General features: G+C 36.9%; 1 protein-coding gene across 2 annotated transcripts; it reads left to right on the top strand.

Moving 5' to 3' along the window:
• The first annotated feature begins 555 nt into the window (after positions 1–555).
• On the top strand, positions 556–23,168 carry PSMC6 (proteasome 26S subunit, ATPase 6). 2 transcript variants are annotated; one of them, XM_025920051.2, is made up of 14 exons: positions 556–703; positions 1,957–2,036; positions 2,124–2,163; positions 2,414–2,466; positions 4,623–4,690; positions 4,924–5,038; positions 8,401–8,488; positions 10,297–10,358; positions 10,447–10,570; positions 11,166–11,227; positions 13,311–13,431; positions 13,562–13,642; positions 18,507–18,578; positions 22,381–23,168. In XM_025920051.2, the coding sequence occupies exons 1-14, from the start codon at positions 577–579 to the stop codon at positions 22,497–22,499; spliced, it is 1,212 nt and encodes a 403-aa protein (XP_025775836.1). In that variant the 5' UTR covers positions 556–576; the 3' UTR covers positions 22,500–23,168. The 2 variants fall into 2 exon arrangements, with proteins under 2 accessions (XP_025775836.1, XP_025775837.1); XM_025920052.2 differs by lacking the exon at positions 1,957–2,036 and having other exon boundaries at positions 569–703.
• Positions 23,169–24,658: the final 1,490 nt, after the last annotated feature.

Genomic DNA, 24,658 nt, shown 5'->3' with positions numbered 1-24,658 from the left:
GTTTGTTGCATGGCTGGCTCCTTATCTCAGATGTTCTTCTAAATTAGTTCTCCTCACCTTACTGTATAACATCGCCATGTTTTATTTCCATCATAGTATTTATTACACTCTGAAATTATTTTTTCAGATCTTATCCTTAGTACCTCATTCACCGAATGAATGAATAAAATAGCCTACTCCTTCTGTTCCTGGAGGAACCGTGTTACCACCAATAGGCTATCTGTGTTATCCTGATAGTCTATCCTGATACAGAGATTGCACTGCCTACTTCACTGCCATCTCAGTGCATTACAAAGTCTTTGGTGGTTCCAGGAGAGCAGTGGTCTCACCATATCGAGGCCTCTCAAGGGACTAACAGACAACACCTTCCTGCTTTACCCAGCTCGACCTGCAGGGGACGGTGTCGCTGGAGGCCTCCTTCAGCGCACGCCGGCGCCCTAGGTGAACCGAGACGCAGAAGTGGGAGATGTGGAGTAGAGAGGCGGGGCCAACCGGAAGGGGCGTGGTCGCCCACGAATACGCCCCCTCCCGGAGGCTTTCCGCCCTCGCCCCGCCCCTTCCCCCGCCCGGGCGGCCATGGCCATTCCCGGCATCCCCTATGAGCGACGGCTTCTCATCATGGCGGACCCTAGAGATAAGGCGCTTCAGGACTACCGCAAGAAGCTGCTGGAGCACAAGGAGATCGACGGCCGTCTCAAGGAGTGTGAGTGCATCTTTCTTTTCATAAAATCCTATGCCTGGACCTGCATCTGTCTCTCACAAAGCAGAGGCCCTTGGCCGAGCCCGGCAACCGAGTTCCGGGGGTAGGAAGGCCTCGGTCCAGGGACAAGGCGCTTTGTCATCCGGCCCTGAGGTTGGGAAGTACAGCCTCTTGAACAGTAGAAATGGCCCACTCTGGTCCAGGTGACAGAGAGAACATCCCTATTTCTGAGATGGAAGTGGAAGAAGACTAGAGAAGGAGTGGGAAAGAAGTGGGCCAGGGATGTTTGCCAGGTTGGGGTGCAAGAAGGGGGGTGTAGATGAGTCCTGGGACCCAGAACGGAGGCTTGAGTCATGGAAGCTCAAGCAAGAAGTGAGACTCGAGGTGATGGCTTGTTATTGGGGTGGAAAGCCGGAGCGGAGCCCATCGGTGGGACATAATAACCCTCCTCGTCTTTCCTCGTATTTTGAGTTGTACTCCATCAGGTACACAAGTTTCCCTTGCCTCCTGAACTAAAAGGGCGCTTGCGTATTTTCGTAGTGCACTTTCACTGAAAAGCCAGATAGTTTGATTAAATGAAGAAAGACCATAACCATATAATTCTGTGGGTCACTGCACCTGTTGACCTTATTTAGGGTGGAAAGCCATAGAGTATTAATCCGTGTAGGTGGCTGAAGAGATGAGGAAGGGTCTCTTTTATCATTTGGATTTGTAGTCGCAAATCCAAAAGTGTCGGTGTCAATATCTGTTAACAATGTAACAATGTTACGAATGTGCTTGAATAAGTATTGCCAATCAAGAAAATAAAAATATGGTGCTTTTAAACTGTAACATTTCGGGGAGCCTGGTTGGCTCAGTAGGTTAAGCCTCCAACTTTGTCTCAGGTCATGATCTCCTAGCTCGTGAGTTCGAGCCCCGCGTTGGCCTCTGTGCTGACAGCTCAGAGCCTGGAGCCTGCTTTGGATTCTGTTTCTCCCTCTGTCTCTGCCCCTACCCCCCCCACCCCCCCCACCCCCCCGCCCGCTCACACTCTCTGTCTCTCAAAAATGAATAAAAATTAAAAAACTGTAAGATTTCATTTTTAAAAATGTCCTCTGCAAATGGAATTATTTCTTTTGTGATTTCAGATAGTGGATATAAATTATATGTAAGGTGTAATAGACTGAAACAAACTTAAATAAATAAAGTAATACTTAGTGACTTAAACTCACTAAGATTATTGTTTAATTAAAAATGTTCAAATTATATTATTTCAGTAAGGGAACAATTAAAAGAACTTACCAAGCAGTATGAAAAGTCTGAAAATGATCTGAAGGCCCTACAAAGTGTTGGGCAGGTAGGTAATGGAGTTTGGGGTGTAGGGAGTGATGGTAATTTGTTTTTTTGTTACTGGCAAAAAGTAATGCTTTTTTTTCTTTCTCAGATTGTAGGTGAAGTACTTAAGCAACTAACTGAAGAAAAATGTAAGTGGATTGGACTGTTAATTAGTAAAGAAAAAAGAGTGGACTCTCCTTTCTCCCACCATGAACTTTTGAAATGCTTATTATTTTAATGACAGTAATGAAGGGAGATGATATTCTTGCATAGACTTAAATTTTCTTTCAACTATTACCTTCTTGGAGCACAGGAATAAAACTCAACCTGCCATCAATGTGGATGTATTTATTTTTTACTTTCTATTTTTCAATTTGTCCTTTCATTCTCTTCCTCTAGTCATTGTTAAAGCCACAAATGGACCACGATATGTTGTGGGTTGTCGTCGACAGGTAACATTTTACATTTGTATAGTGCTTTACAATTGATAAAAGTGCTTTTGTAAATATGTTATTTAATTCTTGAGGTAAGCAGGTCAGGCATTACGCCTGTAACTCCTAAAGGTGATTTGTCCAGATATAACTAACAAAACTTGATCTCAAACTATGGGCATTGACTCCTGGTATTCTCTACTTTCTACACTTATCACATTGTGTCAGTCAACTCTACATATTTAGAAATCTAAGAATTTTGGAACTGGAAAATATCTCAGGTCATTTTATTTTAATGTCTTTTTTGAAGAGACTTAGACCTTATCAATTACTTATGTCTTATATTTAAACATTCGGAAATGTTACTCAAAGACTTTGCTGTAGCCTGAGTTGATTTGGTGATTTGGTATGCTTTCATTTAGATTAGAATAGGCAAATGGAAATAACTGCCAATTTCATTTTTAGAATACATGTTGGCATTCAAAAATGCCAACAAATGGCTTTAAATAATTTAGTAGCCTCTGAGGCCAATTTATGTGCTATCTTATTCTTCAGGAAGGATCCTTAAAACATTCTTATAAATTCATTGAAAGAACTTTTTCTGAGTATTTGTCATATCAGGTTCATGTTTGAAAACATTGATACAACATGACTGTAGAGAAGAATATAACACAGGGACTAAATCTTATTCTAGCATTGTGCCTAGCATATAAATGGGAAGACATTTTCCAAATCAAAATATTAAATGTCTAGTCTGACAAAAGATTTTATGTCCCTTACAGGGCCTTCTGGATTCCAAAAGTTGGTATTTCTAAGATATTTCATGGTTGTATGAGGGCAAGAGTATTTGAAAACTGGAAAATCTTAGAAAAGTCTGAGTCTGTATTCTCTGTAGATATAAATGTTGAAATAGATTTACATTGATTTTTGTTCGGCTCTTTTTTTTAAGTACCTCACTTATTAGCAACTTTTTTTTTTTTTTTAAGATTTTATTTTTAAGTAATCTCCACCCCCAAGGTGGGGCTCCAACTTACAACCCTGAGAGCAAGAGTTGCATGCTCCACCCACTGAGCCAACCAGGCGCCCCACTAGCAACTTTTTAAAGTTCAATCCATTATATTAAAACTAGTATTTTTGCCTATCTCCACTTCATTTTAATTGGCACTAAATCCTGAACTTAGAGTTCTTTGCAAAATCCTGTGAAAAGTAGTAATTTGTATTCTGAAATTGTATTGGCAAGTTGTTTTTTGAACTATCAAAAGGTAACTTAATTTTGGAAAGGTAACACCCTGAGTGTGAGGTGCATCTGTTGGATAGTCTCTATCTAATTCTAGCCAAATAAGTTACCCTGCCTAAGTATGCCAGTAAGTTGTTTAGTATGATTCAGCCTAATATATAATTTATTTAGCATGGTATCTGGCATGTGGCAAAAGCATGAATGATGGTTCTGGGGTTTTTTGTTTTTGTTTTTAGCATTTTAATAAAAACCTCGAAAGGAGTACAAAATGAGTATATTTCTCCTATAGTCAAGTAACATGTTCTTCCCCAAAGCTGTAGTTTTTAAGATAAATCTAAAGGGCATATTACCATATATAAATATATCAGAGTAACACCATATACCTTAAACTTATATAGTGTTATATGACAAATTTATTTAATAAAAAATAAAATAGATTTTAAAAGAAAAAAATAAAGGGCACACCTTTAAAGTGCTTCCCTTTCCTTACCCCAAAATATTCACCTACAGATTTCTATATAAGTGCTTTGGTACAAATGTACCTATAGATTTCTGTATAAGTGCTTTGGTACAAATTGCCAAAGTCACTATATTATAGTGCCTGAATCAAAATAAACTATGAAAATAGCCTTTGGAAGTAAAATAAAAATATCCATTTTTTTCTTTAAAAGCAAGGCATTTTCCACCACAAACTTTGTATATTAGTGATTTCACATTTCACGCTGAGGTTGCATAAAGGGCATTATTTTTTTAAAGGAAGTGACTTTGAATTATTACTTTTACAAGCCCTTCTGTTGGCATGGTGTTTATAATCTAATCTTAGTGTTCTCTCTGAAGACTGAAAGTGATTATGTGGCTTCTAAATATTGTGCTTTTTCTTTTTAGAGTAGTATTTCCCCTTTTAAGTGTTTATGTAACACTTTTTGTTTTATAAAATTAGCTTGACAAAAGTAAGCTGAAGCCAGGAACAAGAGTTGCTTTGGATATGACTACACTAACTATCATGAGGTAGGTTTCTTATTCTACCTTTTCCTTTCACAGAGAGAAGTTTTTATGCATACTATATGCTTCTTGAGATCACTGAATATTTTGCCACTTTTTCCCTTTTACTAATTTCTAATTAATGTAAACACATTTTTATAAGATCATCTATAGATGCTTACATAAGCAAGTAATTTATACTCTGTAGGCTGAGAGAAAATACATCTTGTAAAAGAAAAATACACACCTTATCATTTTAGATATTTGCCAAGAGAGGTGGATCCACTGGTCTACAACATGTCTCATGAGGACCCTGGGAATGTTTCTTATTCTGAGATTGGAGGACTATCAGAACAGATTCGGGAACTGAGAGAGGTTGGTAGTGGACGCTTTGTTCTCTGAACTTATTAATAAATAGTACTGGTCTTATGATACCCAAAGGGAGAAAGAAAATGAAAGATTACTTTGTCCAAATAGTGGTTACTGAATATTATACATTTAATATTCTTGCTGAGAGAAAAATAGCGCTGAATTTCTAGCTCTGAAAATTATAGGTATTAAAAAAAATTATAGGTATTGTTGATTTGGAGATAATTTGGTGTTGCAAAAACTCTGCTCTTTTTGTGACCAAAAAAAAAAAAAAAAGCTAATAATTGATATAAATCCAATGCCCATGCTATCTGTGGTTTTGATTATCCTAGGTTGCTGGGATCAGAGCATATATAGATAACGTGTGTAATACAGTTTTTCCCATAACCTTACTAATATTAGCTTGCCATCCTTAAAGTCTGTTACCTGTACCTTAAATACATTTTTTTAAGATGCAAAACAATTTTTTTAAAGTAATCTCCATACCCAATGTGGGGCTTGAATTCAAAACCCCGAGACAAAGAGTCTCATGCTCCACAACCTGACCCAGCCAGGCTTCCTGTACCTTAAACATGTTATTTTGATAAAGCTGTTTGCTGCCATTTAAGAAAAATATTGGCCTTAGGGTGACATAACCCTTTTAAGCTCTTCGGATCAAATCAGGATTGCCTTGCTTCATGGCACAGATGGCTTTTTTGTTTGTTTGTTTGTTTGTTTATTTTGAGAGGGGAGGGACAGAGAAAGAGAAGAATCCCAAGCAGGCTCTGCTCTGTCAGCACAGAGCCTGACGCAGAGCTCGATCTCATGGACCTCGAGATCATGACCTGAGGCATCAAGAGTCGGACACTTAACTGACTGAGTCACCGAGGTGCCCCACAGATAACTTCTTAACAATTCTCTTTAAAATTTTTTTTAATGTTTATTTATTTTTGAGAGAGAGAGACAGAGAATAGGAGAGGGGCAGAGAGAGGGAGATGCAGAATCTGAAGCAGGCTCCAGGCTCTGAGCTGTTAGCACAGAGCCTGATGGGGGCTTGAACCCACGAACTGTGAGATCATGACCTGAGCTGAAGTCAAATGCTTAACTGACTGAGCCACCCAAGCGCGTTTAACAATTCTCTTTAAAAGCAAATTACATTGTCCCATTGGTTTCATCCTAATTTATGATGGCAATATGTAGGAATGAATGAGGATAGTTGGTATAGCTTGCATCATCTGATTTAAGCCTTAAGCCAGTAGTTTTCAGATATCACATATTAAGTTTTCTGGAACTCTTATTAAAGATACAGATTCCTAGGCCCTCTGCATGATATTGATGCAGTAGATTGGGGGTGGAAGTCAAGAATTAGCATTTAAGCATTCCAGGTGACTATGAAAGCAAATTATTCTCCTCCTCTTCCTCCTCCTCCTCCTTCTTCCTCCTTATTTTTAAAAAAATGTTTATTTTTGAGACAGAGGGAGAGACAGATCATGAGCAAGGGAGGGGCAGAGAGAGGGAGAGAGAGAATCTGAAGCAGGCTCCAGGCTCTGCGCTGTTACCACAGAGCCCGATGCAGGAGTTGAACCCATGAACCATGGGATCATGACCTGAGCTGAAGTCGGACACAACCAACTGAAACACCCAGGCTCCCTGAATCCAAATTATTTTTGACCATACTTGAGGAAGCACTAGCCTAATTCTAAATAAAAGTCTATTCTTCTCACTTTGTGGTTAATGAAAGGGCAACAGGAAGAGCAAGTGCTTCATGGAACTATGAAATCTTGTCTTTGACAGTGATTTGCTACATCAGCCATAGGAGCAGAAAGAATGTCTCTCTCTCTGTCTCTCTCATACAAAAACATACACATATGTAATCCACAAAACATGCACATGTAGTACTTTTCCATCTGCAGACACTAAGAATATGGATTCTTACACTTTTTGCTTAGTCACACCTCATGAACACAACTATTCAGTAGAAGCTTATGTCTCGAGTTACTGGTACCATAAAGAGTTTAAGCTGGGCATCAAGCCCTCAATTATTCTCCAGCTTTCTTTCCTTAAATCAGTCTTAGTAGGATATTGAGAGCAGACTATATGGTTCTTTTTTTAAAAAATTAATTTATTTACTTTTCTAATCTCTATACTTGTCATGGAGGTTGAACTCATGACCCTGAGATCAAGAGTCATGTGCTGTCCCAACTGAGCCAGCTAGGCGGCCTTAATATATGGTTCCTTTAAGGCTGCTATGACAAAATGACAACATATGAAAATTTTTTATGCCTTTTCCCCTAATTGCCGTTCTAACTTACTAAATTTCTTCATTTCATAATTATTTTGTGTTGCATTCCCAAATGCAAAATAATATAGATCTTTTTTGCTTACCTCATTTTTTTTGTAGTACGATTTTTCATTGAGGCATGATTTACATTCAGTAAAATGCACAGTATTTTTTTGTGAAGTTTATTTTGAGAAAGAGCAGCAGCGTGCATGTGTGAGCAAGAGAGGGACAGGGAAGGAGGGAGAGAATCCCAGGCAGGCCCTGCACTGTCAGCTGCAGAGCTTGATGCAGGGCTCTAACTCATGAACGGTGAAATCACGACCTGAGCTGAAACCAAAGTCGGACGTTTAACTGACTGAGCCACCCATGTGCCCCTGCAGATGTTTTTAAAAGTTTATTTATTTATTTTGAGACAGAGCATGTGTACGCACGCACATGAGTTGGGGAGGGGCAGAGAGAGAAGCCTAAGCAGGCTGTGCGCAGACAGCTGGATCGAACTCACGAACTGTGAGAACATGACCTGACCCAAAGTCAAGAGTTGGACGCTTACTGACCGAGCCACCCATGTGCCCCTAAAATGCACATACTTTTTAAGTATACAATTCAAATGTGTTTTGACAAAGTATGTCTGTGTAACCATCTCTTTAGTTAAGTGTGTAGTTTGTTAAAATAACTACTACAGGCTTTTAAATTGATTTTTACATAAAAATTTTTTCTTAAATCTACCTGAAGAAGAATCTCTAATACAAATATCTTTATGGGGTGCCTGGGTGGTTCAGTTAATTAAGCATCTCACTTTTGATTTTGGCTCAGATCATGATCTCAGTTTGTGAGATCAAGTCTCAAATCAGGCTCTGCACTGACAGTGTGGAGCCTGCTTGGAATTCTCTCTACCTCTCTCTCTCTGCCCCTCCCACACATGCACATGTTCTCTCTCTCTCAAAATAAATAAATAAACTTAAAAAAATAGCTTTACATAGCATAGAATTCTAGATCTATTATGAATTACAATATGTACACCTAATTATGCTGATATTTTACTTGAAGTATTTTAAAGTCCATCAAAATCTTTACTGACTTTTTAAAAAACATGCAACTTCTTTTCTAGGTGATAGAATTACCTCTTACAAACCCAGAATTATTCCAGCGTGTGGGAATAATACCTCCAAAAGGCTGTTTGTTATATGGACCACCAGGTTAGTGTTGAATTATGTCTGACCTACTAATAAATGAATGAATGAAGGAATAAAAAAGTAAGGTGAAAATTTAAAGTGAGCTATTACAACCTCCATTCTGTTCATAGTGGGGAAGGTATAGGAGATGTGTGTCTGCTGTTCTCTCAAGTGTGCTTAGTCCTCTTGTGCCTCATAGGATATGCATCTTAACATGCTCTATGATTCTAGTGCATTGGTCCTGTGTGGTTCACAGACCTCTGGCTGTTCCCGAGACACTTTCAAGGAGTCTGCAAAGTCAGACCTTACTTTGATAATACTAAGACATTAGTTGCCATTTTCACAGTGTTTACTTCTGCGCTGATGGTGCAAAAACAATGTGGGTAAAATTGCTCATGCCATAGCATGAATCAGTTAAGTCAGTGGCATGAAGTGGTACTAGTAGTCATTGTGTTAGTGACTGCTCACACTTGTAGTATGAAACAAAACAAAAATAGGAGTTTTACTTTAAAATATCCTTATCGAAGCAGTAAAAATTATTTTTATCAAATCCTGATCTTTGAATAATGTTTTGTATCCTATGTGATGAAATGGAAAATCTGTGCAAAGCACTTCTGTTGCGTAACGGATAGAGTAGTTATGTCTAGGAAAAGCACTTGTGCAGTTATGTGAGTTGCCAGCTGAATTAGCTGCTTTTAATGGAATATAATTAAAATATTTTTTTTTTTATTGTTCATTTTTTTTTTGAGAGACAGAACAAGCAGAAGTGGGGGAGAGAGGGAGGGAGACACAGAATCTGAAGCAGTCTCCAGGCTCTGAGCTGTCAGCACAGAGCCCGATGTGGGGCTCAAACTCATGAACCATGAGATCATGACCTGAGCCAAAGTCAGACGCTTAACTGACTGAGCCACCCAGGAGCCCCTGGAATATAATTTTTTTTTAATGTTTATTTTTGTGTGAGAGAGGGAGAGAGTGAGAGCGGGGGAAGGGCAGAGATAAAGGGGGACAGAGGATATGAAGCAGACTTTACACAGACAACAAAGAGCTTGATGCAGAATTTGAACTCACGTACCAAGATCATGACCCAAGCCCAAGTTGGCCGCTTAACTGACTGAGCCACCCAGGCACCCCTCATGGAATATCATTTTGTCTTTCAAACATGATTTACAGACATTTCTGTCATTGTCAGGCTGGTTATTGGTTATTCAGACTGGTTATTGCTTATCTGGCAAACATTTTTTCAAAAATGAATTGTTAGCCTGTTATGTTAAAACAACTAACACTGTCTGTAACCAGTGAGAAAAAGTTGAGCTTTTAACCAAAATTAGTTTTTGAAAACTTACATCTGACAACTTTCTAATGCTAATACTTAGGAGATGAGATGGGTGATATTCACAAACGTGATTTTTAAATAATTGCATATTAAAAAATGCCAACATGTGGAAGATTTTCATAACTCACTGAACCAATAGTTTCCAAATAAGCAATATTTGATGTTACAATATGCATAGGTAAAAGATCCATTCATTATGCAGGATAGACTAATGGATTATCAGGTAACATAAAAGGCTTCTATTGTAGTGCCTGTAAATAGGGGTTGAGATATTTTTGAATATAGGTATTCAGTATGCTTAGAATTACAAGAGATGTTTTGAATAAAATTTAAAATTTTAATATTGAGAGTAGAAGTGCTTTAGAATTTTAAATGGAAATTCTCTTTAGGATTTAGCATTCATTTTGCAAAATTTACTATCTGAAGGATAACATTCTTAAAAGGCTTTTGAGAATTTGTTTTGCTTTCCATCTATTTAGGACTTCTTTTGTCATTTTAGGTACAGGAAAAACACTTTTGGCAAGAGCTGTTGCTAGCCAGCTGGACTGCAATTTCTTAAAGGTAAAGGAAAGATTCTTTTTGTAGCTATTGAGATTAAATTTTATTTGAATTGTTTCATGTTTACGTTAATGTTTTTTTCCTTAATCAGGTTGTATCTAGTTCTATTGTAGACAAGTACATTGGTGAAAGTGCTCGTTTGATCAGAGAAATGTTTAATTATGCCAGGGATCATCAACCATGCATCATTTTTATGGATGAAATAGATGCTATTGGTAAGAATAACACTTTTTAAAATTTATTTTAAACTTTTCTTGAAAGTGTTGAAAAATTTTTAAAAAATCTAAAGGAACTCCTCTTCCTGCCCCAACCAGCTTTACCTCTAATTGTAATTTGTATGAAGTAGCAAAATGAATTGACTCTTACTTTAAATTCTTTTTTTTAAAATTTTTTTTAATGTTTTTATTTATTTTTGAAGGAGAGAGAGAGAGAGAGAGCATGAGTGGGGGAGGAGCAGAGAGAGAGGGAGACAGAATTTGAAGCAGGCTCCAGGCTCTAAGCTGTCAGCACAGAGCCCAATGCGGGGCTTGAACTCACGAACTATGTATGAGATGATGACCTGAGCCGAAGTCGGATGCTTAACCAACTGAGCCACCCAGGCACTCCTAAAAAGAATTCTTAAAGAAGTTTAATTTTGACATTGACAAAATGAGACATGTCATACCAACATCAATTCTAACTTTGTCAGTATGATTTTTACTATTTAATTCTTAATCTTCATGTTTTTAACTCCAGACATTATCATTCTTTTGTTAAATGATGATTGTAGAGGAAGAGAGTAATGCATGATTTTTCGTATCATTATTTTAGGTGGTCGTCGGTTTTCTGAGGGTACTTCAGCTGACAGAGAGATTCAGAGAACTTTAATGGAGGTAATACTTGGTAAAGGTTTAAAAAGAAGCCTGTATGTATATATGAAGACATGGGTATTGGAAGGGCAAAATATGTACAATTGTTTAAATGAAGAACACACTTAAGTATGAAATTTGAAAATTTGATCTGGAATAAACACATTTCTCTACCACAATCTCTAGTAAGAAAGTATCCACCAGAAAATAATAGGGGTATCTACAAAATTCCATTTGATGTACAGCTATGTAATTCCATGTATTTTGAACAGACCAACCATTTAGATGTTTAAATTTTTTTTTAATGTTTATTTACTTTTGAGAGAGAGGACAGAGTGCGAGCCAGGGAGGGGCAGAGAGAGAGGGAGACACAGAATTCGAAGCAGGCTCCAGGCTCTAAGCTGTCAGCACAGAGCCCAATGTGGGGCTTGAACTCATGAACTGAGATCATGAAGTCGGACGCTTAACCAGCTGAGCCACCCAGGTGCCCCAACCATTCAGATACTTAAATTGTATATTGTTCTTCTGATAATTCACATTCTGTGAACACGATCTTGTGCTAGTTTTGTTAAGATGTCTTATGAGTAATGGACATATTAAAACTGGTGGCAATAAATGAGTTATGAATGAGGCTGCTCTAAAAATCACTAATACTTTCCTCTCTTTATTGCTGAGAATAAGAAGAAACTAAAATAGTTTTGATAATTGAAGAAGATGGATGATGGAGTATTAGAACGTACATATAGCCTTTCCCCACTCCAAATTCTGTGAAAGCGATGGCAAGATCCCAAACACATTTTTCAACTTCTACAAAGACAAGCTAGGTAGCATAGGTAATACAGTGCCAAATTCTACCTCAGTAGGAGTATTTGAAAATTGCTTTTTGTAAATTATAATGATCTGCTTAGAATATATACAGTATTTTCAAGTGAGTAATAGATTCTCTTAGAAACCTTAAATTGAGGTATTTTAAGACAACACAGATGCTAGTCTTATTCAGGTAACTGATGTGTTGTTAGCTAACAGATATTTTGGAAAAGAAATAGACATTGTTAAGCTAGCTATATTTAAAAAATTTTTTCTTAATGTTTATTCATTTTTGAGACAGACAGAACATGAGCAGAAGGGCAGAGAGAGGGAGACACAGAATTCAAAGCAAGCTCCAGCCTCTGAGCTATCAGCACAGATCCCAATGTGGGGCTCAAACCCACAAACCACGAGATCATGACCTGAGCCGAAGTCGGATGCTTAACCAATTGAGCCACCCAGACGCCTCATGCTAGCTGTATTTTATTATTTAAAAAAATTTTTTTTAAATGTATGTTTATTTTTGAGAGAGAGAGGGACAGAATGTGAGTGGAGGAGGGATAGAGAGAGGGAGACAGAATCCGAAGCAGGCTCCAGGCTCTTAGTTTTCACCACAGAGCCCAACACAGGGCTTGAACTCATGAGCTATGAGATCATGACCTGAGCCAAAGCCGGATGTTTAACCGACTGAGCCACCCAGGTGCCCCCATGCTAACTGTATTTTAAAGAGTTTGTTGAATGCAGTTAGGCGTTTCAATATTTATTCAAAAAACCTTTTAGGAATTGAAGTATGTTTAGTGTCTCAGTATTTCTATATATAGTAGAATTATTTAAAAGCTATTTAATAGATTTATTATCAGACTTATAGAAATGTCATTGTATCTGCTTATCTGAATGTAAATTTATGTTTGGCTAACTTAAGACATACATTAGATTTTATTAATAGTGTTTATTTTTAAAAGGAACTATGAAAACAATTTGAATATTGGAAATCAGATCCACATAGTTTAGTTTTTTAATTCTTGACTAGATGGAAGCCTTCAGATTTATTAAACCTTTTTGATAGCTATAACAAGGTACATAATTAAATAGTCTGTCTTGGAACTATGAGGCTAGAAAACATGCTTTTATAAGAGAAAGAAAAGATACTCCATCAAATGGTCATTCTGAAGATTGCATACTATCTGTAGACAATATATTTTATGGTATTAGACACATAAAAGTTGTGTATGGTTTAGTTTTTAATGGTTGGGATGTTTTATAAAAGTCTGTCAATGATTTTTGTTTATAAATATATTAGTTACTGAATCAAATGGATGGATTTGATACTCTACATAGAGTTAAAATGATCATGGCTACAAACAGACCGGATACACTGGATCCTGCTTTGCTTCGTCCAGGAAGATTAGATAGAAAAATACGTGAGTTAAAGTTCTTTACCTGCTGTCTGTTCTCTTTGTCTATGCCCATTTCTTTTTCCATATCTCTTTCTCATTCCCTACTTTAAAAAACCTGACTGCAAAAGAATTTATTTTAATTTTTTATTTTCAGATATTGATTTACCAAATGAGCAAGCAAGATTAGATATATTGAAAATCCATGCAGGTCCCATTACAAAGCATGGTGAAATAGGTAAGGAAATAACCTATTTTATGTATATTTACATTTGGTAAATGAAGCAAACTGCTATTGGATATTGCTGATAATCTACCAAATCTGGTCTTAAATTCAGCAAATGCCTTAAAAACAGCTAATATTTGTTGAGCATCAACTTTATGCTAGGAATTATTCTAAGTGCTGGGGATGTAACAGTGAACAAAACATGACAAATTCCTGCCATGTAGACATTCTTGTCAGGAAAGACAAAGTCAGTAAAATATTTGGTATATTAGATGGTGATATGTGCTATGGATAAATATAAAGCAAGAAAAGGGAAATAGGTAATGTGAGGAGCTAGAATGAATATTTACATTTTTTAAAATGTATGTTTATTTATTTTTAATGTTTATTTATTTGAGAGAGAGAGAGAGAGAGACCGAGAGCAGCGTGAGCAGGGGAGGGGCAGTGAGAGAGGGAGAAAGAATCTGAAGCAGGCTTCAGGCTCTGAGCTGTCAGCACAGAGCCTGATGCAGGGCTCAAAGTCACAAGCTGTGAAATGGTGACCTGAACTGAAGTCGAGCACTTAACTGACTGAGCCACCCAGGTACCCCATAATGTATATTTATTTTTGAGAGAGTGCAAGTGGGAAAGGGGCAGAGTGGGGGTAGGGGGCGGGTACAGGGTCCGAAGCGGGCTCTGCACTGACAGCAGACAGCCTGATATGGGGCTTGAACCCATGAACTATGAGATCATGACCCGAGCTAAAATCGGACACTTAACCAACTGAGCTACCCATGCGCCCATGATTATATACATTTATTTATTTATTTTTAACTTTTTAAAAAATTTATTATTGAGAGAGAGACACAGAATGTGAGCAGAGGAGGGCAGAGAGATGGGGAGACACAGAATTTGAAGCAGGCTCCAGGCTCTGAGCTATCAGCACAGAGCCCCATGCGGGTGTCGAACCCACAAACTATGAGATCATAACCTGAGCTGAAATCAGATGCTTAACTGACTGAGCCACCCAGGGGCCCCTATATACCTTTTTAAATGGAGGTGGAGAGGAGGAAGCAGAGGAAAGCCTAACTAAGAAAGTGATTTTCAACCAATGACCTAAAAAGGTGAAGGAACTAGGTATAGATATTTAAGGGAAAATCAAGCAGAGGGAACAGCAAGAGGAAGAACTTGAGGCAGGTATATGACTGGAACATTCCAGGAGTAGCAAAGAGGCCAGGGTGTCTGTGGCAGTGTAATCAGGATAGTAGTAGCAAGTGAAATCATAGAAATAATGGGAATCAAATTGCGTAGAGCCTTATTGAGGCCATTGTGTAGGAACTTTGGCTTTTATTTTATTTTTGTCATTGGAAGATTGTGAGCAGAGGAATGCTATGATCTTAACGTTTGTTATTTTAACTTTGTAATGTAGAAAATTAGAAATACATAGAAGTGGAGATAAGAGTATAATGAACTTGTAACCCTGGGTACTCATCACCCACCCAGCTTTAATAATTAATAACTCTTGGCAAATCTTGTTTCATCTGTGATCTCTTCCACCTCTTCTTACCTTCCTTCTGGATTTTTAAAAAGCAAGTCTCAGGCATTATATCATATCATCTGTAAATATTTTATAATTGACTTATGTTAAATAAGATCATTCTGGTTGCACACAGAAGGGCAAAGACAGAAACGAGGATAAGTTAGGATATTTGGATAATCCAGGCACAAGATGGTGGTGTCTCAGGTGGTAGCAAAGTCTTACAATAATGAGATTCTGGACATATTTTGAAAATAGAAGTGACAGGGCTTGCTAATGAATCAGTTATGGGGTGTAAGGTAACAAGAAGCAGCAGGAAGACTTAGGTTTTTGACTCATGCAACTGGAAAGATGGAGTTGTCATCATTTAAAATGGGGGAGACTAGAAAGATTAGGTTTTAAAGGGAGAATAAAGAATTTGATTCTGAATATATTAAATCTGAGATACCAATTAGAGATCGAAATAAAGACGTTGCTTGGTAATTCTATATGCATGGATAGTTTATTGGGATGGTCTATTCTGGAGATATAATTGTGGATAATAACAGCATAAAATTTTTTTTGAAGTCTTGAGATTAGATGAGATTTCTAAGGAAGTAAATGTAGATAGAGAAGATGTTCAAAAACTGAGCTGAGGGGTGCCTGGGTGGCTCAGTTGGTTGAGTGTTTGGCTTTTGCTCAGGTCATGATCTCACGGTTTGTGAGTTCAAGCACCACATCAGGTTGGCTGCTGTCTGCACAGAGCCTGCTTTGGATCCTCTATCCCCTTCTCTCTGCCCCTCCCCTGCTCATGCTCTCTCTCTCTCTCTCAAAAATAAAGAAACATTAAAAAAAAAAAAAAAAAAACTGAGCTAATTCCAATTTTAAGAAACTGAGATGAAGACCATCAAAGGAGACTGAGAAGGTATAGTCATAGAGGGAAGTTAAACCAGGAGCTGGTGATGTCTTGAAAGATAAATGAAGAAATTGATACAAGGAGGGAGTAATTCCCTGTTAAATGCTGACAGTGAGTCAGATAAAAAGAGTTCTGAGAATGGATCTTTGGATTTACTATGTGGAGGTAATTGGTGACCTTATCAAAGCAATTTGTTTGGAGTGGTGAGAGAGAGAGCCTACCTCAAATGAGTTTCAAGGAGATTGTACAGAGAGGCATTGTTTTTAGACATTTGTTTCAAGGAATTCTGCAGCAAAGAGAGAAGAGAAAAAATGTAGCTGTAGTGGAAATGGAGGTGAATGAAAATTTGGGAGAGTTTATTTAAGATGGAAGAATTTACAACACTTTTTTAGTGCTTAATGCAAATAATCTAGGAGAGAGAGAGAGAAATTGATAATGCACTTTCCTTGAAGAGAGGTTGGCCTTGTCTGTGAGCATAGACTTGTCATTTGTGAGCATAGGAGGGAAGGCAGAATAAATAGATACTGATGATGGCAGTATCTGAAATATGGCAGAAACTTATAAAATTTTTCTTCTGAATGCATTTATTTTCTCAGTGAAATAGGAAGCAAGTTCAGAGTGAAGATGGGGAAGTATTGCTAGACATTTGAGGACAGAGAAAAAGTTAAAAAGTAGTTAGCTACAATAGTGAGAGAGTGGACTCTAGGATGGAGGTCAGCAAACCATTGATGTGGGCCAAATTCTATCTGATGCCTCTTTTTGTAAATAAAGTTTTATTGTAACACAACCACTCCCAATTGTTTATATATTGTCTATGACTGGTTTTCCACTGCGTTAGCAGAAATGCATAGTTTTGACAGAGACCATATGGCCTGCAAAGCCTAAAATATTTACTTTCTGGCCCATTACAGAAAATTTGCTGACCCCTGGACTAGGGGATTCTAGTATAATCTATATAAACCAGGCAGCTTTATAGACCCTTAGAAGTTAATGGTCCAGAAATAGTTACAAATAGTTGATTATTGCTTCTCACCAACTTTCTCATTGCTTAAGTAAATACAGTTTTGAGCTAGAAAGACTGAGCTTAACTAGGGATGCCAATTTATAGGTTTCTTCAATACTGAGCTCTTGCTAGGTGCCAGATACTATGCTAACCTTGGGAATCCCTGCTCTCAGGAAGGTTATATGAACTTGAACCTGAGGGAAAATTAATTACTGAGTATCTATCTAATCTCAAAAAGAGACTGACCTACTCTAGATTGCCTGGCAAAGGGTGTCTCATCAGAATTACATTGTAGTAGCTCATGCTGTCTCTTATTTCTGTCCTTATTCTATATCAAGTCCACAACTGCTGTTCCAAACCAACAGCTCTTGATTTCAAGTCTGTCATGTGGTTAAGAAGATCACTTAACCATTACTATTACCATAGATCTGATACCTTACCACTTGGAGCTTGCACAGACACCAGAAAAGCTAGCCATTTAAAATGGTTATATAAAAATATATGAGGGGCGCCTGGGTGGCTCACTTGGTTAGGCATCTGATTTCAGCTCAGGTCATGATCTCGTGGTTTATGGGTTCAAGCCTCACGTCAGGCTCTGTGCTGACAGCTGAGAGCCTGGAGCCTGCTTCGGATTCTGTGTCTCCTTCTCTCTCTGCCCCTCCCCTACTTGTGCTCTGTCTCTCTCTCTCTCTCTCTCTCTCTCTCTCTCTCTCAAAAATAAATAAACATTAAAAAATGTTTTTTAAATATGATAAAAATGTGAAAATTATTTCTGATATTTGTTTCTGGTATATTTTATATTAATGTGACTAAATTCCATTGTGGTTACAGTTGATTTTGATATCTTAGGTTTATTCAAATTAAAGATTTGGTTATAGTTTTTTTTTAATTTTATGTTAATTTTTATTATTTATTTTTTGAGAAAGAGAGAGAGATAGAGCAAGCAGGGGAGGGGCAGAGAGAGAGGGAGACACAGAATCCAAAGCAAGCTCCAAGTTCAGAGCTGTCAGCACAGAGCCCAGTGTGGGGCTCTGACTCACGAACCATGAGATCATGATCTGGGTCAGAGTCAGACACTTAACTGACTGAGCCACCCAGGTGCCCTGGTTGCAGTTTTTATAAGATTCCTGGCTTGACAGATATCTTAAGTTCACATGTGCATAATTGTTTCATTGCATAGAAACAGGTTAAGATGCTTTCAGATCTTGATGCTATTTCTTGGTTTTAAAATGTCAAAAGCATGTTTATTTCTGCTTGGTGCTGGTTTACTTCATAGAAGTATAAGTTTTGGTAGTTAATATTGTGGAGGACTTGCTAAATATTTTGGAGGAATGTCAACAGAGATGATGCCTAGCTGGTCAAATTCAAAGCAAGGTCTGTAGTTAAATTTTCTATATAGGCATAAATCAAGAAAAAGGCTAAATTTTTTTAAAACTAATTTCCAGCATTTTTTCCTAAACAGATTATGAAGCAATTGTGAAGCTTTCAGATGGCTTTAATGGAGCGGACCTGAGAAATGTTTGTACTGAAGCAGGTATGTGTTTAAAGTACAGTTTTTATTATTGATGTTGATTTATTTAATTTGCTAAGAATGTGTTTGGATTTGTCCAAAAGAAGAGCCTGGGCTTTGCGAGGATTTAGGTACTTGTTTTTTTGCAGGGGGTGAGGGAGGGGGAACTGATTCCAGGAAGCAGGAGAGAACAGGAAAGTGCAATGGAAAGAGGGAAAGCTATTGTAAGGGTGCATCATTGACGTAGCTGCTATAGACAGGTGGGATTTGATTTGATGACATCTCACACAAACATACAGAATGGCTGATCTATGGGAGACTGGAGCATTTATTTACCAGCTGTCATCCCCCACTGGATGATAATTTACCCTTGGGGATGTTAACTCCTTTATACTTCTAGATGCCTTAGACCAGAATGTGGAAAGACTTGCATGTGATAGCATACTGGCCCCCTGAAGTAAGTCTGAGACTGTACTGTGGCTGAAATTAGACTGTGCTAGCACCAGAAGTATTTGCTGCAAAGTGGATAACTTGTTTTCCGATACTAGTCTTAGCAATAAGCGTTGTAAGATTGATTTATGAATTTTGTGATCATGCAACTTGTGTAAAATGTTATAGTTTTTTTAATACAGATTTCTCTATGGATTGTGTGATCCTGTTTTTAAAAATTTTATTTCTGGGGCGCCTGGGTGGCGCAGTCGGTTGGCGTCCGACTTCAGCCAGGTCACGATCTCGCGGTCCGTGAGTTCGAGCCCCGCGTCGGGCTCTGGGCTGATGGCTCAGAGCCTGGAGCCTGTTTCTGATTCTGTGTCTCCCTCTCTCTCTGCCCCTCCCCTGTTCATGCTCTGTCTCTCTCTGTCCCAAAAATAAATAAACGTTGAAAAAAAAAAATTAAAAAAAAAAAAATTTTATTTCTGGTACCAGGTGGCATTAAAACCATACATAGAGCCCTTTAGTCTTTGTCCTCCACACAGAATCTTAAAATTAAAAAAAATTAATTTTTACCCTAGTTTTTATAGTTACTGACTTTCCTAGGTTGCGGGTGAACAGTTTTTTGTTTTTTGTTTTTTTTTTTAAGTATTACAATATGTCATTTCCTCTTGTTTTCATATCACCTTTAGCATTTCTTATAAATTTAACAGTTTAAAGAGGCTGCTCAGATATGGCTTCTCCATAGCAGTATCTTAATGGGTATATGGTGACTCAGTACCTGGATCAGAAATCTGCAGGTTTAGAAACTCAGTACAGATCAGAGTAAATCATGCTCACAAAGACCTCCTAATAAACAAAACACATTAAGTGGTAAACTTGGATGTAGCTTGAACTACTTAGAATAATTTATGACAGTGTCTTTCCAAAATCTACACTGGACCAAATTATTAGAATATTGCTTTGATGAAATTGGAATCTAAACAAAAGCAATGTCATAATCCTAAAGGTTCATACCATCAAATTATATTTGTTTTTTGCTTTTTTTTTTTCAGTTTTGTCAACAAATAATTGACGTATATCACTGCATAAGTTTAGGTTGTACAGCATGATGGTTTGGTTTACGTATATTATGCAATGATTTCCACAATAAGTTCAGCTAACATTTATCTTCTCATATAGATTCAGTTAGAAAAAAGGAAAAATATTTTCTCCTGTGATAAGAACTCCTGGGATTTACTCTCTTAACTTTCTTATACATCATATAGCAATGTTAGCTATAGTCCTTATGTTGTACATTACATCCTTAGTACTTACTTATCTTACAACTAGAAATTTGTATACTTCACATATTGTAAAAACATTTTAGGCTGGGGTGCCTGGCTGACTGAGTTGGTAGAACATGTGATTGTTGACTTCAGGGTGGTAAGTTCAAGCCCCATGTTGGGCGTAGAGCTTACTTAAAACAAAACAAAACAAAAATGATTTTAGCTGTTTCCAGTAAAGAGCTATAACTTTGGTATAGATTACAATCTTAGCTTTTTAAATGGCCTGGGGTGTTCATATTTGGAGACACTAAAATTCTTTATCAGACTTTAAGCCTTTTTTGTTAACATCTTTCTGCAATGTAAAATAAACTTGATTCAGTTATAGTTGTCTTTTCCACTCACATCCTGAGATTAGCCTTTTTGGATTGGAATGTAACTCAGGCTCAGCCATTCACTAAATAATGGTTTGGAAACAGTCATATGCACAAAGTTTGGAAAAATAAGTAGCCTTCAAAACAGGTTTTATTTTATTACTTTATTTTATTTTGTTTTGTTTATTTTTATTTATATTTTATTTTTATTTTATTTCATTTTAAAGTTTATTTATTTATTTTGAGAGACACAGAGAGAGCTGGGGAGGGCAGAGAGAGGGGAAGGGAGGGAGAGAGAGAATCCCAAACAGCCTTCGCACTGTCAGCACAGAGCCCAAGCCCAATGCAGGGGTCAATCCCATGAACCGTGAGATCATAACCTGAGCCAAAATCAAGAGTCGGACACTTAGCCAACTGAGCCACCCAGGCACCTCCAAAATAGGTTTTAAAAAACTTCAATATTAAAAACTAGAAATTTCCATTCACCTGATTTCTGAGTACAACATACAATGGCTATTTCCAAGACTAGGTAGGTAGAAATCTTGGAAGATAGAAAATAACCCTTGAAATCTTGTATTGCACTCATTTTACATAAATGAAAGTGTAAGCAGATCTTCAATGAAAATATTAGTACATAGTGATAACTTACCAGCTTTAGCTTATCATGAAATTGGGATTGTCTCAAAATCTTGGACCCATATCCATGTCAAGTCGTATTTGACAAGTAACTTATCATTAACTTGAAAAAGTTGAATTGTGATCCTTGAGTGTGAAATTCATATAAAATATCAATTTGTTCATAAAAAAGGTAAATTTTAATTATGTGATTATTGTCACTCATTTTTGATAAGCCCAGTGTTGACTTTAATTACTATTCTTTAAGCTTTTGATTATTAAGAAGGAAAGGCTATCAAAATTACTGAAGGTGTTTTGTGTTTTCCCACATTATACACGTGTTCCCTCCTTCCAGGCAATTGTTGTCTGTAGAGTTAAGAAACCACTGCTTAAGATGTGTATGTTTTATTGATAGTAGGGCTTTATTTTGCTTTTTCGGAATGTCATTAGATACAGGGACTGTGTGAGTTAGATTTTAAATATCCAGATAGTTTTCTCATTGTTGTCTCGCTTTTGGTTTGGAAAATAATACTCAATATAGCTAAGCAAATTAATTGAACAATGATGGTTGTTTTTAATAAATTAGAACTATTGGCTCAGAAGTAGTAAATCTACGGGCAACTGGCTGGCTCAGTCAATGGAGTGTGTGACTCGATCTTGGGGTCATGAGTTCAAGCCCCATAATGAGGTAGTGTTTACTTCCAAAATAAATCTAGGCTCCTTCACATTTACTCCACAGAATTAAATTACTTAATTTTCCTAAAAAAAATTTTTTTTATTGTTTTTTATTGAGATAACAATTGTCAAATAATATTAGTTTCAGATGTACAACATAATTATTTGATATATTGTAAATGATCACTACAATAAATCTAGTTAATATCTATCACCACATATAGTAAACAAGGTATTTTTTTCTTTGATGAGAACTTTTAAGATCTACTCTCAGCAATTTCAAATATAGACTACAGTATTATTAAGTATAGTCACCATGCTGTATATCGCATCCTCAGGATTTATTTTATCCTTAGAAGTTTGTGCCTTTTGACTACCTTCACCGATTTCGCCCACTCCCTCTTAGTTTTCTTACAATAAATTATTTACATGTTATATATAGCAGTCATGTTGTTCTGTTCTCCACAGGTATGTTTGCAATTCGTGCTGATCATGATTTTGTAGTACAGGAAGACTTCATGAAAGCAGTCAGAAAAGTGGCTGATTCTAAGAAGCTAGAGTCTAAATTGGACTACAAACCTGTGTAATTTACTGGAAGGTTTTTGATGACTGCATGACAGATCCTGGCTTAATGTAAAAATAAAGTTAAGGAAAATAATGTGTGTATTGGCAATGATCTCATTAAAAGCATATGAATAAAAATATGTATGGATAACACTAAAAATTAGTAATTAATTCTACTTTTAAGATTGGTACAGAAGAAATTTGTATGTTTGTTAATATTGCATTTATTGCAGCAAAAGTTATGAGTATGTTGAAGCTTTTCGTATTTGCTGTGTGACCATTTTGTAAAACATTGAAAGTAGTTTGAAATCGTAGTATGAGAGCATTTCTTATGACTTATTTTATATCATTTGTTTTCCTCATCCTAAAAAGTTGAATAAAATCTGTTTTAGTTCTCCTACATATATTTTTGTCTTTTTAAAGATTACATTTATGATGGTCCTTTTAGTAAATTATTTAATAATCAAAATGAATTCTATTTGGATTACAGGCTTTTGAATTTTAAAACCGTACACACACTCAGTGTTCCTAACAGCGTCTTGTTATATAAAGCGTAGATGTGTATATCTATATTGATAATGGAAGGTCTTTATTCACTCTTCACCTATGATTAGACTGTATGATAGCTAATTGAAATAGTACATGCATGTCCATAACCATTTTTTAGATTAAAAGTAATATTTGCTAACAAATGTGACTTGGTTTTCTTGATTTATGTGAGATGATAGTTCCGTTTTCAGAATATTAAGGTGTGGACCCTCTTCCCAGAAAAAGTCAGATGTACATACACACAATTTTGCATACACTAAAACTTAAGGAGATTTATTATTTTCCAAACTCACCCATTGGCTCCATAGGTATCTATGGATACTAAGCTAAGAGTGTTTGATGTAGGGGATGTTGATGTCAGAAATGTTCAAAGCTGAAGTTCTGTTACCTACACACAATTTTTTTATCATGTGGACTTAAAGCTTTAACAGATTAAAATAGGAAATTGTTGGCGTCACCTGAGATTATCTTATTAAAGGTGCTGTTTAAACAAAAACAACTTGACTTCACTTTTCATAAACACTAAAGAATGTGTGATATATGACTTGGATAATTATACAATCATTTTTCAAATTAAAAAGTTACTTGCAGAGTATTGTATGTCTTTTTATAACTTTAAAAGATAGAGAATAGTTTACATAGTGATAGAGAAAATGGAGCACTCAAACTAGCCATCTAATACTCAAGTTATTGAATGGTTCTATATATGTTGGTAGTGTGTTTCATAAATATGACAATATACAAATAACAGTATGTTTGTCAAGGGCGTGTAGGTCAAATATGTGATTCTTTTAACCTTATTCATTGTAATTTGCAATTTAATGACTTTCTTGCCTTTTTACTTTGGTTTATTTTTTGGTTATAAGAATCAGTTTGGTTTACAAATCTTGAAAGTTTAAGTATGGATTCTTCCGCTTCTAAGTTTGATATTCCTCGTGTTTAAATTAAATGGAGAACAGTATCTCCCTGGGCCCAGAGAAAGTATATACCTCACTTCTATTAACAATATAGTATTAACAGACTCAAACTCCTTTTTAAGATGAAAGCCATGTATTTTATTAATATATTTATATTATATATAATTATAATTGATATTTCAACATAAACTTAGCATTAAAGGGAGAGACCTTCAGTATGATGTGTAATTTACTGAGTGAGCTATCGGTTGTTTCTATTCCTTAGGATTTTCTATATGCCTTTGTTTCTTGAGATTTTGTCATAGTCCCAAGTATTCTTGAAAGTCCACCATTTCAATTTGCTTAAAAACCAAGGGTGTTTTATTTTTTGTGTAGCATAACACAGTTTTAAGATGAACTCTTCATTTATTACTCTTTCGGTTATAACCTCACCACAGATTGCGCAGGATTCTGAGGGGAGAAAATACAGTTTTCCTTTCGGATGCCAGTCTCTGGTGGCTAGGATGTTTGCCGGTTCCTAAACTACAGATTTGCGTCCTCTCTGGGAAAGGTTAGAGCTGGTGCGGTTGGTCCCACTGCCTTTCCCAGGACCTTCAGTCGTGGCCCCCTCCTGCCGCAGCCCCACCTCCTCCACACCCGGTGAGCTTCGGGCGGTGAGCTTCGGCCGTTGCTCCTCCGAGGCCCCGCCCCCCGCGTCTGCGCTCTGGCGAAGGGGC

This window comes from Puma concolor, chromosome B3 (genome assembly GCF_028749965.1).
Source record: "Puma concolor isolate L17-30 chromosome B3, mPumCon1.1.hap2, whole genome shotgun sequence".
Taxonomy (NCBI): Eukaryota; Metazoa; Chordata; class Mammalia; order Carnivora; family Felidae; genus Puma; species Puma concolor.
The sequence above is the reverse complement of the archived record's forward strand: the minus strand, read 5'-3'. Positions and strand labels throughout refer to the sequence as shown.